The sequence below is a fragment of the Psittacula echo genome, assembly GCF_963264785.1.
Source record: "Psittacula echo genome assembly, chromosome: 8".
Taxonomy (NCBI): Eukaryota; Metazoa; Chordata; class Aves; order Psittaciformes; family Psittacidae; genus Psittacula; species Psittacula echo.
The window spans coordinates 8,815,562-8,829,782 of NC_137744.1; the positions used below are offsets into that span (position 1 = coordinate 8,815,562).

Genomic DNA, 14,221 nt, shown 5'->3' on the forward strand with positions numbered 1-14,221 from the left:
CTGGCATTGTCAGGTCAGGGTTGTGCTTTGGGGTTTTGTGAGGTTTTGGGGTTTTTGGTCGGTCAGTATTTTTCTATCTTTAAGAACTCCTATTTTCACAAAGAAATATATTATGACAGAAATACAATATATTATGACATGCACGTGCCAATGCAAATTCCTGAAGACTTTTAGAAAGCATTATTGCTTCCGAGAGGATTTTTTGATCCCAGAGATTTGGCCAAGAAATTTCACAAGTATAATGTTAGAAATTTAAGGAGGGTTCGTGCAAGAACAACTCCCATCATACGGGGTTCAAGAAACAAACTTCAGGAACACCTTATTGCTTGTACTCTATAAATTCTGTGTTGTATTTCCTATAGCTTCTTCACCAAAACTGAATCATTCTTTAAGTTAACAAAATTAATCAAAAATAATCAAGTTTTAGGATTCACATTTTACGCTTCCCCAAGAGGCCTTATATGCTGCTTTGAAATGTATGTTTTGTTGCACTAAAAAGAAAACAAGCAATCATTTTAATTCTAAACATCAAACAGAACCATGAGTAGTATCTCAGGTAAATGAACTGATTTGGAAAATACTCCATCATCCCTCTGTTTTTCCTTAGGAGAACTGAAAGGTTTCAGTACATCAAAGCAAATGCTCAGTCTCTTGCAGGATTCTACTTCCAATTTGGCGTTTTTGTATTACATTCCACAGAAAGCTCAGGAACCTGCACTCGGAATTTTAATGTCATTCTTTGGTGGAGATCTCAGCAGACACATTTGGCTTTTGTTTCACTTATTCCTACTTAATAAACACCAGGACGGATGAGCACTCTGACAGCTTGAACCTTCATGGCTGCCACTGTGAGCTGAGATTTAGCCTGAGATTTGCAGTTTAATTTGCGGGTTCAAGATGGTCAGAGAACTTTTTGATTGATCCAAACTAAAAATACAATCAATTGTAGGCTTACAAGTGGTTGGATGTATCTCAGAATAAGTAGTTTACTCAACCCTGTGCAGAGATCTTCCTTTTGCGTAAGGGGAGACTGTGAAAGCAGAATACAGTTTTCATCAACTCACTTTCCCACTCGGACTTGTCCATATGAGCTCAATTCGTCCGTTGATGAAGGTTTCTGCTCTGCATTCCAAATAGAGAGTTTCTCCAACCAGCAGTTTCTTGGGAGTTGCTTTCAGAGCCAGGTTCTGTACTCTGCCCTCTGCAATGAAAAACCCAAAGCTATCACCACTCAGCACTCTGTATCAATCACAGTTGAGATGGAATCTGCACTCCAACTGCCTCTCCAACATCTGCTCCTTTCCCAGGTTCCAAAACATCTCACCTTCTTGTCTCGTTTCTATGCAAATAGTGGGAAATGCCCCCACAATGCAAACATGAGGTCAGTTGTATAAATGCCTGATACCAGCTAATCAAACTGATCACATGGACTCAGTAATTCATTATTACTTCTTTTGCATGTGCCAGGTTTGGCTCCAACCCTCATTCATCACTCCACAGCCATCCTCGAAAGGGTTTTCAAAGCCAGCTCATCCTTTTGAGTGCCTCATCATCTGCCTATCTGCGAGAGGATTCATCTCTGTAAAACATGAAACATGTTTCTCATGCCCTCTGATGACCAGCAACCTTTTCTTTCTGAATAGGATCCCCAAATCTATTTATTTATGCCTTAAATAGGTCAACTCTGAAATAAGCCTGCATCAAGTTTATGATGGCCCACACTAAACAAACATCTGACCACTATACATGCTCTAGAGTAAGATATTGCCCAGGTCCTTCTGGGCTACAGAGGGATGATCTAATGGGCTTTGTAGCTTTGCATTCATGATTCTACTAAAAAATAATTACTCCAGTACTGAAGAAAAAGAGAGAGATTTGCAGGATTTATTTGGCTGCCATTCAAATTTACAAGCCTGTTGTTCAAAGCTGAGAGCTAATTGTATAGAAGGATGCCATGACCTAATGGGAATGAAGTCACTATAAACCCTCCCCTGTCAGAAATATAATATATGAGAAGAGAAAGAACATACATCAAAAACAAAGGAAAAATAAATCCTAATGGGCTGTATATAAACTCCCAATAATCAAAACTGTCATGTCTACTTGCTTCAAACTTAGGTTTTAATTCTGAGTTAAGCTCAGCTGTAAATACAAGGGAGAGGGTACAATAAATCACCTCGAGGAATTATAAAACAGTGCAAAGGTCTCAATTAGCAGTTTAATGAGCTTTTTATACCATGATCTTGTGTGTTTAATGAGCAAAGAGAAAGTTACTGTTTGGTTTCTCCTAAACCAGCAGTTGTTTTAATGTAAATACAGCTCAGTCCAAGCAAACAAAGCCTTGGTGAGGGTTGAATAAGCTCCTAGTTTGTACCACCTCAATGCTTGGTCAGTTTTCAAACCCAGGAATGAATCAAATCCAAGTTCGAATGCATAGGAAAAAGGGGAAGAATGAGTTTGCTTGGACTTCCTACAGATCCATACCAATTATATCAAATAGAATTGAGGCTAACCAAGAAATAATACCCAGGGGCTTAGCTATGAAACAGAAACCTTGTGGTGGTTCCTTGGCGTGTGGCTGCCACTCACCCAACCTCTGTGCTAGGTAGTAGGAGGTGAACACGCTTCCATTCACTGTTGCAGTGCATGTGAGGACACCAGAATAAACGAAAGCATGAGAGGGGATGACAAATCCTCTTTTTGGGTCCCACACCATCCTCTTGAAGTTCATCTCTACAGAATAAGGATACTGAAAGAGAACAGATGGAAGGCTTGTGAGACATTCCCCTTCCCTTCAGACCACAGAGGCAACCAGCCAAGGCTGTTCTTCCTTGCAGGCAGGGTGACTGTTTGACCTTTCCGAGTGGTTGGTGGTCTCATTCCACACATATCTTAAGCAACATCAACATAAGCAAATAGAAAAGCCCTCCCTAAGGTAGGACTGTCTTTGAAATCCAAAACTTGGACATCATAACTGGGCCTTTGATTCAGTAGCACCAGTCTTTTCAGATCTTAGGCAAAATACCATGCTACCCATTATAGGAACCATGTCCCTCATCTCTTTACTGGAAAATATTACAACTATCTTACATTAATTCTGTTGAGTAATCCTTCTGGAAGTGCTTAACAACAAAATTTGCTGCTTCTAATGCTACATGTGGCTACCACATATTCTCCTGGGATCTCATAGTACTTTAAAAATCTTTATGAAAAAGAGAACTATTCATGTTCCTAACTCACCTGACAGCAGTCACTTACAAGCTATGGGCTATGGCTAGTCATCAGGTTCTCTCTATAGCACAGAAAGGGGTGAGGCTCTTTCAAAGCAGCCTATTGATATCCAGGAGGCACAGAAGGAAGCAGCCTGGATGACTTAAGGTGGAAATCACAGGATGCAGGAATAAGGAAACTTAGTAACGTAGACATGTTTGGTCCTAAATTCAGAAATACTTATAATGTTCTGAAAAAATGGTGTCTATAAGTTCTGCTTATGAGGAAGAAAGGGACCTCAAAGCTCATCCAGTTCCTACCCCCCTGCCACAGGCAGGGACACCTTCCACTAGAGCAGGTTGCTCCAAGCCCCTGTGTCCAACCTGGCCTTGAACACTGCCAGGAATGGGGCAGCCACAGCTTCTTTGGGCACCCTGTGCCAGCGCTTCAGCACCCTCATAGGGAAGAACATGAGAATATGTGGCACTTCTGCTTTTATTCTTCTTGTTATGCAGCATGCAGTTTATTTTCCTGTCTGCAAATAAACACCCATCCTGTATGGCAGTGCAGTTTAAATAGGATTCAATTTAAATAATACTCCTGTTCCAAAGAAATTTCAGCTTCAGGCTTTGAGAGCTGATGCTCATACTCCTCATATAGACACAGGCTGGCACTGATTTAGGTTGCTTGTTATTACATTTCCAGCACAGACCGAAGACAAAGGAATTAGGACTGTGGGACAGTGACTGGTGATGCTGCTGGGGGAAGGAGGAGGCACAGCAAGACAGGAGCTTTCTTTGGGAAAAGCAATTCTCTTCTGACAGTCATAGGAAACATGGATTTCATGTAAATACTCTTGAAGTAATCAAACTGTGGCATTTCTGCTCAGAACCATTAGGGAAACTCGGGGAAATTACAGCAAGAGATCTGAGACCTGAGGCTTAGTCGTGCTTTAACACCCATGAAGGTCAAAGCTGTAAGTGGCAAACGCACGTCAAAACACATCGGTGACTAACCAGATCTGACAGGGCTGAAAGGGCTTTTTTTGCCTACAATTAAAACCATGTTAAGCAACATTAGAAGTTTGAACTGTGTCTCTTAGCAAGGGTTTATTAATAACGCAGATGATCTGCAGAGTTAGTTGGGATCTGTTTAGTATTAGCAAGAGGTACCTTTCCCCATACATATTTAAAGACCAGAGAGTGCGATGATTTTAAAGTATAATGGTAACACGAGGAACCTCATTTAGGGGAGAAAAAAAGTACATTTTCTACAAGAATAATAAAATGTGATAAAGCTGAACTTCATGGTTTGGCAGCTCTGCTCCCTGATGGCAAGGGGAAGGCAAAAATAACCCTGCTCAGGAGGCCCTTTTCAACACTACCCACCATGAAACATCTTCATAAAATATGCAAAAATATATATTTAAACAATCAAACCATAAGCGTCAATGGTGCTCGAAGGAAACCACAGTGGCCTTCCTCCCTTTGAAGTGCCTTGTCTGCTGCAGATTAAATTTGGAAGAAGAGGATGTTCTAAATCCGTCTGATCGCCCTGTTCCCCCCCATCCTCACCTCCACCCCTCTCCCGCCCCACTTCCTCTTCGCACGGGAAGCCGCCACCTTGGCTCCACGCAGTGCTATGACATTCCCAGACTGGGCGAAACAAGTGCTGACTTTCCATAGATGGACCCGGGGCTGGTGGCTCCTGAAGCCAACGCTGCTTCCCAGAGATTTCGTTCCAGCAGCAGCTAGCAGCAAGGTAAAGGACTTGAAGAAGAAATTCTTTACAACAAGGGTGGTAAAACACTGGCACAGGTTGCCCAGAGAGGTGGTGGATGCACCATCCCTGGAGACATTCAGGGCCAGGCTGGATGTGGTTCTGGGCAACCTGATCTAGTTGAAGGTCTCCCTGCTCATTGCAGGGGGTTGGACAAGATGAGCTTTGAAGGTGGCTTCCAACCCAAACTATTCTATATGATTCTATGACTTCAAGTTTGTGTTTGAACTCATTACAAGGAGAGAATTTGTCTGGCAAGCAGAGCTGCCTATAAATAAGGGAATAAATGTGGAGGTCTGCTTGGTCCAGGGTCCAGGGGCACATTTAGGCTCACGTGACTGTGCTGGCAGCAGAACCCCTGCAATGAATCTGATTGAAGTAGGCTAAAACAAGATGGGGATGTTTTATATTTATAGCCAAGGAGGAGAAGGTAATAACACTTATCCAGGCTAAAGGGCTAAGCTATAGCTGGAGAGGAGCCTTATTCCTCCCCTTTTAGTCCCTACTGACAACTTTTAAGCAGAGCTCTGTTAAAGCCATGAGGCCAGTGCTGTCCCTCGGCACGTCTACTGGAAATGTGCCATGGGGCTCAGCAGGAGCCAGAGCACTCTCTCAAGCCTCTATGATCTCATGTACTGTCTCCCAGGAGAAGGAGACGTCTAACAACTAAGACATCCAACTGCTAAGAGGAGCAGAGGTGCATCAGCCTATCTGTCTGTGCTCTGCTGGCACACTCCATCCAGCAGAACAGCCTCATCTCCCAGCCCCTCCAGAACTCCCTGTGGAGAAGGGGCAGAGGCAGAGCTCTTGTTCCCATTGGGACAGCTCAAGCAGGGGAACAGAAAGGCACATCTATCAGCTAAAGCCAGGGTGGGAGCCAGGAGACCTATGTTCTGTTCCTCACTCCGTGGCAGGCTTCTCTACAGATCAATTCTAAAGCCCCTCAAATGAGTGACCAGACCTCCATCAATTGAGGAAGCTCCAGACCTTCAATTTCCATTTTTATTACACAAAACAGCCTTGGCCTCCATAGACCGTTCTGTAACCTTAACATTCAGCTGGAACTGCTGCCCAAGAGATGGATGCTGCAGCCATTTATTCCCAAGGCTGAAACTTGCTTTAAATCTATGAAATCGAGCAAAAATGGGCAAACAGCTCTGAGAAGGTTCAAGGTATAAAAGAGAGAAGTTTTCAGGAGGATAGCAAATAGCCAGGTATTACACTAAGAATTCTGAAGGAGGACTGAGCATTCCTATCTTTGCCAATTTATGGAGGAACGTCAAGCCACAAGATGAGATAAATATGTGATAAACTCAGCCTATCCCCCAGAACACCCGTGTACACAGCTGAATAGCAATAACACAGCTCAACAGCAATAACACAGCTCAATAGCAATAACACAGCTCAACAGCAATAACACAGCTCAATAGCAAGGCAGTAGCCAGCTTCATCCACTGTAGTTTGTATTTTACCCACTGTGCTGGCAGCCCAGCCTCTGAACTGATTCTCTTCAACACTCACTTACCTGGGTGAGCTTGGGTTTGATATCTGGCGAGGTGACTCGGCAAGGGACAACAACTGTTTTCTTAGCATCTACAATGTAGATTATTTCGGGATGTTCTGGGTGAATCTCCACAAATGGATTTCTGTAGTCTGCAGGGAAAAGAACACTGATTTGCAAAACTGCTCCTTTACTCCTCAGTGACCATAAGGGCAGGGTAATGGAGTGGCAAACTGCCCGTAGAAGGCTCATGTGGCATGTGACAGGACACTCAGTCACATCTTGGTTCTTTGCAAATGCCAGTGTCATCTAGGGATTATAGCTAATGGCCGAGAATGGGAATACCCCATTTCTAACCCTGTTTTACCGGTGTAATCTTATAAAATCTGCTTTTCTTATCTATTCTCCATCGGCAAAAATGAAGTTCATAAATCGGCTGCACAGGTCTCCATGGCACTGGAGTTAGTTCTTTCGCCAGTGCTCTGAATTTCTTTCATAGGTGGTATCACCCTGCAGCACTCCTCAATTCCACAGCAATTGCTACAATGGGTTTACAGCAGTAAATGTAAAGCAACTGAAAAGCTGCTTTCTGTAAGTGAGGATCTCCAGAGTACTGCAGAAGGCATGCAAAAAGGGGCTGTAGACCCAGGATAGACAAAGCCAGGCAAGACTGATGTGTTTAACCCAACAGTGAAGGGACCTGGTCACGCTCTTGGGGACCGCATATATGTGGATGCATATTTGTGCCACAATAAATCAGACTGTGCATACATATACAATAGAAATACATCAAAATCCAAAGTAGTGTAAGTTGATAAAGCTCCTGAGTGCTCTTCACTGATTTTTCATTGTGTGAATACAGTGAAGGTCATTAGAAAATTTAAATCATGTTTATGAAATCCTAAAACCTTCAAGATTCTTCTAGAAAGCATTCTCTGATATTCTTATGGTACAAAGTGGCAAATACCCTTCAGCCCATGCTATACCAACAGCACCACAGGGTATAGGCCATCAGCCACTTTTGGGTTGGATTATACTGCTGATAGGAAAGGATGTGCTCCCTGGACAATAACCTCAACCTGCTTATCCTTAGCTTGGGACATTTAATTACATTTTGGAAATGGGTTCACGTAAAGCATGGGAAGTAGCTGGCATGTGCAGGTTTGTGAACAATCAGGGTTGCAAAAATATGCTCTGAAGTATTGTGATAGTACTTTCAAAAAGGATGTGCTATGAGGAAATTGAACCCTAATCAAGCCTTAAGCTGAGGAACCTCGTCTCCAGACCACAGCTCTGTAGCTGGTTCCAATCCCTAAAACTCATAGGAAATATTTATACTCAATCCAGATCAGTAAGATCCTGGATTATTGGAAGTTGATCCTTGGATTATTCATTATAGGAAAAAGCAGAGAAAGAAGATTTTTGTGTCTTTGCAAGAAGCAGAGTGCAAATAAGTGTGTGGGGAACGGTATTCGTATCTATTTCTAGCTAGTGATAAACTATCTAGGACAACTGATGTGCCATGTCACACGGGTCAGGACAAGAATAAGGACCAGAGGAAACTTGCTGTGAAGAAAGGAGCTTCTTGATAGCAAACTTCACAAATCTGGATCAGGTTTTGACTAATTGCTTTGGCTGGAAAGATGGAACTCTGAATTTGAAACTATTCCTGCCGGTACTTTTTTAGAGGGAATTTCAGAGCAGCACTGTTTGTTTAAAAAGTAACATAAATCACAAGGCAGCAGCTAAGCAAATGTTAAACAGTCCTAAAATGTCAGAAAATATTGAACTATGCAGTGATTGAAATGTCTTAGTCAAAGGGAATACAATTTCTCAAACATATTTCCTGTTCAGGGAAAAGAAATAATGACTTAACCCTGTTCTCCTCCATCACCTCTCCCTACCTCCAGCACTGACCTCGACCAACTGTGCAGATTCAGCATAGACCCAAAAATCATCTGTTTCCAGCTATAAATAGGGCAGGTACTCATCATGGTGCCATTAAACAACTGAAGAATGGGAAGCATGAATTTACAGAAGCTGTATTTCATTCCTAATTGATTTTAATAGCAGCCTGCACCTTAATTGCTGTATGTGTAGCCAGCAGCTAGAATTACACTGTCCCAGATCATAAGCTACAATCTGAAGCCAAAATATATAAATCTAGCCTTCTAGCATCAGTCTGTGGAATCTAGACAGTGTTTATAAATCCCTGTGTGATTAACAACAGCAAAAGGCAGGCTGGGGTTATAAAGATGGGGTTGGGAAAGGAAAGGCTGCCTTCAGCTGTTATTGATTGTTGATCACTAGTGGATGTCAGGTCTCAAGGGCATTATTCTCGCTGTTTTGAAGAGGAGGAAAAGGTTTTGTGTTTTATGGGTCCCTCCCTTTCCTACAGTGAGGTTTCCTAGAGCCCTGTGCAGTGAGCAGATGGCTGTCATTTGTGTTATCTCAGTGCTTTATCCAGTGTATAGCTTTAGCCTGAAGAGTTCTCTGTCTGCCAAGGGCCTCCTTTTCTCCCTAATTCAGTGTCAGTACTGGAGCTCCTAAACAGGGTGGGATACTTGTGTGAGTGTATGGAGCAGCTCCCAGTGCGAAGATGCTAATATGGCATCTACTTGCAGTGCTAAACTACTACAGTTTTGACATGAGAGCTTAACCATCTTGGGCCATCGGGGAGTGGGGTCCTGGAACCAGAGGAAAAGGCAGTTGCAGGTGGAGGTCAAGCACTGTATTACCCTGGGTATGTCAGGGAGGCTTTTTTTCATCCCTAACTGGAATCCTCTGTGCAAAAGAAAACCTAATATCATCAAGAACTAAAGAGTACCAGGACACAAGCCCCAGAGCCAGCCTCTGTGGGCCCTGCAGCCTGTGTGTGCTTTGCTCCAGCAGCTCTAAATCCCATGTAAACAGCAGCAAGCGACCGGCCCCACTGGGGTTGGAAAGGAGACACTGAGCACTTCCCAGGCTGTTCCCTGAAGAGATAAGCAAATAGAAAGTGGCTCAGCTTTGGATCTTAACAAAATGACAAAGAATAAGTACTGAATAGGGAGCTAATCAACTGCCAGCTGATACCTTCGTTATGGTTTGTGCAGACAAAAAACTGAGTCCATCAGGAACCTCTCAAGTAGTTCAGGCTGTGGGCATGGAAAAATGATCTGCTGGAACATCAGGAGTGTCACTGTCAGCTTCCCAAACACATCCACCACCCCAAGTTCATCAGCAACCAGTTAACTGCCTGTAGCAAAGTCTCTCAGAGACAGAACTTCTTGGAACACAAGGGACAGTGTTACTTTTCCTTAAAAATAACCTGAGCCTCAAGGAAGATCTCCAATTCCAGATGACAGAAATCAATTGCACTCAAGTGCTGCAATGTGGAGAGCTGTGGCATGGGAAATGCAGGTGTCATCCTCTCTCAGTTCCCAGCACTGAACTCTAAAGGGGCAAATGGTCAGCAAAGAAACACTTGATGAAAATAGAGTCTTTCCCTGTAGCTTGGCACATCTGTTCCTCCTGAGCTGGGGAATAACGTGCCCTGTGAATCTCACCCATAAAGAAACACCCGTCAGTTCCCATAGGATAAATAAAGAGAATAATTTACCGTGAGCTGCAAAGCTCATTGCATGTGAAGAAAGACAAGAGCTGCAGCACGCTGGGGGTTTATCAGCTGCAGCACCAGGTCCAAGGCAAGGGAAAGGCCCCTTCCCTTTGGTCTCAGACTGGCTGGCTGGCTCTCCAGGTCAGTGGAAGTTTGCAGGAAGCTGCAGCCGGGCCAGGGTGTTACTGTTTACCCAGCAGGGCTCAAGAGGGAACACAAACACCAAGTGAAGGAAGCAAAGGCAGCGGGATGGTGGAGTGGAAGGGGCCTGCGGTCCAGCCATGGGGAACAGCCAGGCAGCAGTATCAAGCACAAAGCAACTCAGAGGTCAAGTGCCTGCAGGAACATTGTTCACCTCCAGGCAGTGAAGCCCTTCAACCCACAGCAGTGTTTAAATTCTCTTTCTGTTTAGGAAAAGAGATAAATTGCTGCTTGAGATGTGCTCGGGGAAGGTTCCTGTGAGCTCAGGGATGTAATTATAGCAGCTGCCTGGGGAACGTATAGCTCCCTCCCCAGACCCCACAGTGACAGTGCGTGAACACTGATCCAGGACCCTTTCCCCTGACAGTGACATCGGTCCTTCTGTTCAGTGCTATCTGGAGCAGAGGTGACTATCAACAGGAAGTGGCGGAGCGCTGGAATTATGTCATGCTCACTTGGCATTTGAATCCCACTCTCCAGAGAGCTTGTGGCCCTGTCCTGCCAGCTGAGGATGCTGGGGGGCTTAAATGCCCTCACCACTGCACCCCAGGAGCTCAGCATGTCGCATACTCCTGCAGATCTTTACCTTAGAGCATCCTGGCACCTGCCTGTGTGTTGGAGACATCCTCCTGAGGCACACGCAGGATTCTGTACAGGATTTTGGGTGCTTTTCATTTCTGCTCACGTTTCATACACCGTGACAGCAATTTGTCTCTTGATATTTGTATCATATCTAAAGCCGTGGAGATAACATCACCTCTCCCTTCAGCTACTATTCCATCAGCCCACAGAGCTGATAAGCACAAAATGGCCTTTGAGGACAGCCATCCAGGGCTGTTCATGTCTGTGAAATTCCTGTTTTGTTCCTGCTAAAGATAATTCTCTCCCCCTCACTATTTATTTTCTTCATTCAGTCCTACCTTAGCTGGGAGGCCTGGGCAGAGTTTCACAGGTTCTTTAAATTCATGTTTTGACATAATCCCCATGAAGTTTGCCTTCGTCAAGGTCAAAAGCACTGAGAGGAGGTTTATAATCTGTTCTTTACGCTAACAGGAGCATTAGCAGCTAAGAGATGCTTTGGAAAGCTTTACAAGGAAGTTGCCTGGTCTGCTCAATGGACCAAAGCTTCTTCTAGGCACAGGAGTAACTTCTGTAAAGTCACTTGGTTTGAAACTGGATCTTTGCAAAGAAAGGACTTTAACAGTGTGGCAGGTCAGGGCAAAGGATTGGTGCTGGAATGTTCAGGTTGAACAGAAAGCAAAGTATTTTCTCTTTAGGCAAAACAAAAGTGACTGCAACCCCCCAGAAGCCATCCTGAGTCAACATGAAACATTCTGGTTTGGTCAAATTCTTCCCCTGGAGATTCCTGTTAGAAACACAGGAATGCTTGTAGAGAAAAATAGTACTTTCAAAAGGGGTACTTCAGAAAGTGTGGAAGCAAAAAGTAACCACCAAACAAATAAGAGCCAACATGGAAAGGGTCATTGAAAACAAGAAAATCTCCATCCTGTGGCTGGAATTATGTTCCCAGAACCAGAAGAATTCACAAGTTCTGACTCCCCACAACACCAGATTTGAGGCAGACACAGAGTCCTGCAGCCCCATCGTTGAGAACAGGTCTCCTGCATTAGCTGCTCCCAGCTGCAGAGCTGGGGTATGGCTCAGCCATTAGCACTTACTGAGTGGACATGAAACGGGAAGGAAGAAGTGGGAGAGATTGTGTGAGATTTTGGCTGTCAGGCTTTCATTTAGGAATTCTTTATCAATGAGCAAGGGGATTGTTACCTCTTCCTGCTGGGCTGTCAAGTGCTGTCACTGACTTAGTGCCAGGAACTTACGCTGCTCACTCAGCATCGTATCTTACAAGGCTCCTCCACTTACAAGTGACCCTCTAGGATATGATTTGAAGATACTGAATGTCTTGTTTCAGTATTGAAAACATCTTTCTTTTCCCTTGGATCCAGCTCTAATACTTGTGGAGCAACAGAGAGGGTTCTGCACAGTGACATAGCCTGTGTTTCCATCTCCTGTGTCCCTAAACACTGTTAACTAGGTTATGGTGCCAAACGCTTCCATCAGTCTGCGAGACAGGGGCCTTATCTGGTGGGCTCCGCACCCAGCAGACAGTGCAGCATTTGCCTATCTCAGCTTGCTGAGTGTCTGGCAGCAAGTGTAGCTGTCTCAGTGTCTCCAGTGTGAAAGACAGAAGGAATGCAGCTCCAGCCCTGTCCTCACTGGTAATATCTTCTGGAAGGCAAGCCAAAGCCAAGTCAGGGCTGTCACCCTGGCCCTGCAATTCTGCTTCTCACGTTCACATTATCTCTGTGAACTGTCAAGAGAATTAAGGAGGCAGAAATCAGCTTCAAAGAACATCACAACCAAAACATGATCTCATGTGAGGGGTGCTTTCATGTACTTCCATCCTCTTTAGATTGCTCTTGGTGGGGAAGGGATGAAGAAGATGGGGCTTCACATCTCTGGGCTGTAGTTTGATAAAGAAGAGACTGTGGTTGATGTGACACTTTGTCCTGCTGCAGCGCTTGTACCGCCTCTCCTCCTCATTCTTTGCAATAGCAAGGGAGAGCACATAACCTTCGCTGGGGATGGCTGGGAGAGCTCATAGCCCTCCCTGGGAGCATACAAGAGAGGCATGCTCCAACAGAACAAGTTGCTTGGATGCACCCCCTTTTCCTTCAGAATGGTCTTAACGGGACTTGTGCTGATGGAAGGAAGCAAAATAGAATTGAGCTCATGCTCCTTCCTCCTGGTGCATTGACTGAGTGGCACAAAGAGGGATAGCAAATTCCTCACTGCTGCATAGAGCTGAAGGCTGCAAGGGGAAACCACTGCAAAAGCTGAGGCAGCCTTTCAGCTGGTGCAGAGCTCTTCCTGCAGACACCCTGAGGACTATCATACTTTAAGACAGTTGCTCGGCTGATATAACATATTTCAAATAGCTGAGAGCTGCAAGTCCCGACTTCTCTCTAGGCTGGGGCCCGGGAGAGCCCTTTGGGAAGGCAGAGTGAATCTTTCCTTGATTTGTCTTTTTCGCCTCCTTCTCTAAGCCACGTTGGATTTTATGTGTGCCCTCGGAAACACTCCAGAGAGGCTTTCTGTATTTTAACACAGAATAGACAGCCTGCCCTTTCCTTTGGACAGAGATCCCAAAGGTTGAGGTAGATGAAGATGTTCCTCACAGGGAGGTATCTGTTTGGTAGGGAAGGGTGACTGCAGAAGAGAGCCAGAAGCAAATGACACTGGTGAGCTGGCTTGGGAAAGTTTGCGGTGGAAGTGCCTTCCACACAAGACTTTCTGACTTGACTTCACTGGTGGAGAGCTGGCTCAGCAGAGACAGGATACTCTGCAGATGGAGGGTGGGCTTCCACCATTCCCCCTGTGCTCTGACAGCAGCCACCAGAGAGTTCCTTGCCTGCTCTTCCCATTCAGCCTTTCCCTGCAGAGATTATCCCCTCAAGTTGCAGTGAAGCTAAACCAGGCAGTTAAAAACCACCCAGGTAGTTCTGTTCAGCCCAAAGCTGCTTTGTATTTCCAGGAAGGAGATGGGCAGTGGAAGAAGGGGGTTGTCTTGCTCTTTAATTATGAGCCTTGGGACTTGCAGCTGCAGTGGGAAGCAGAAAAAGCCCCAGGAACAATTATTGAGGATTAGATCCTGAGCTCTCCCCCCAGATGGCTGGTGCATGGAGGCTGACCCAGCCACCTTCGGGTCCCTCATGATGGGGCTGATGTGCAGGGTCACAGCTCAATTGCACCGGAGGGAGAGCTGCTGAATGCCAGGTCCTGACAGAGCTTAGAAGCTCCACCAGGGAGGCTGTAAAAACAGAAGCGAGCAAAGGAAATAATAGCCCATAAGCAGCGCTTCCGATACAATCATGTTCTCATTTCGGTGTCAAGCAGCAGGCCAGGAATGAAGG

At 44.9% G+C, this 14,221-nt stretch overlaps 1 protein-coding gene across 1 annotated transcript in view; it reads right to left on the reverse strand.

The window, feature by feature from the left end:
- LOC308224536 (vascular endothelial growth factor receptor kdr-like) overlaps positions 1 to 14,221 on the reverse strand; it is a gene marked incomplete at both ends in the record, with an annotated part of 118,106 nt that overhangs the window by 64,103 nt on the left and 39,782 nt on the right. The window contains 3 exons of the mRNA XM_080624572.1: positions 1,065 to 1,201; positions 2,590 to 2,749; positions 6,515 to 6,642. Coding sequence (XP_080480698.1) covers positions 1,065 to 1,201; positions 2,590 to 2,749; positions 6,515 to 6,642 — 425 coding nt within the window. The remainder of the gene's footprint in view (positions 1 to 1,064; positions 1,202 to 2,589; positions 2,750 to 6,514; positions 6,643 to 14,221) is intronic.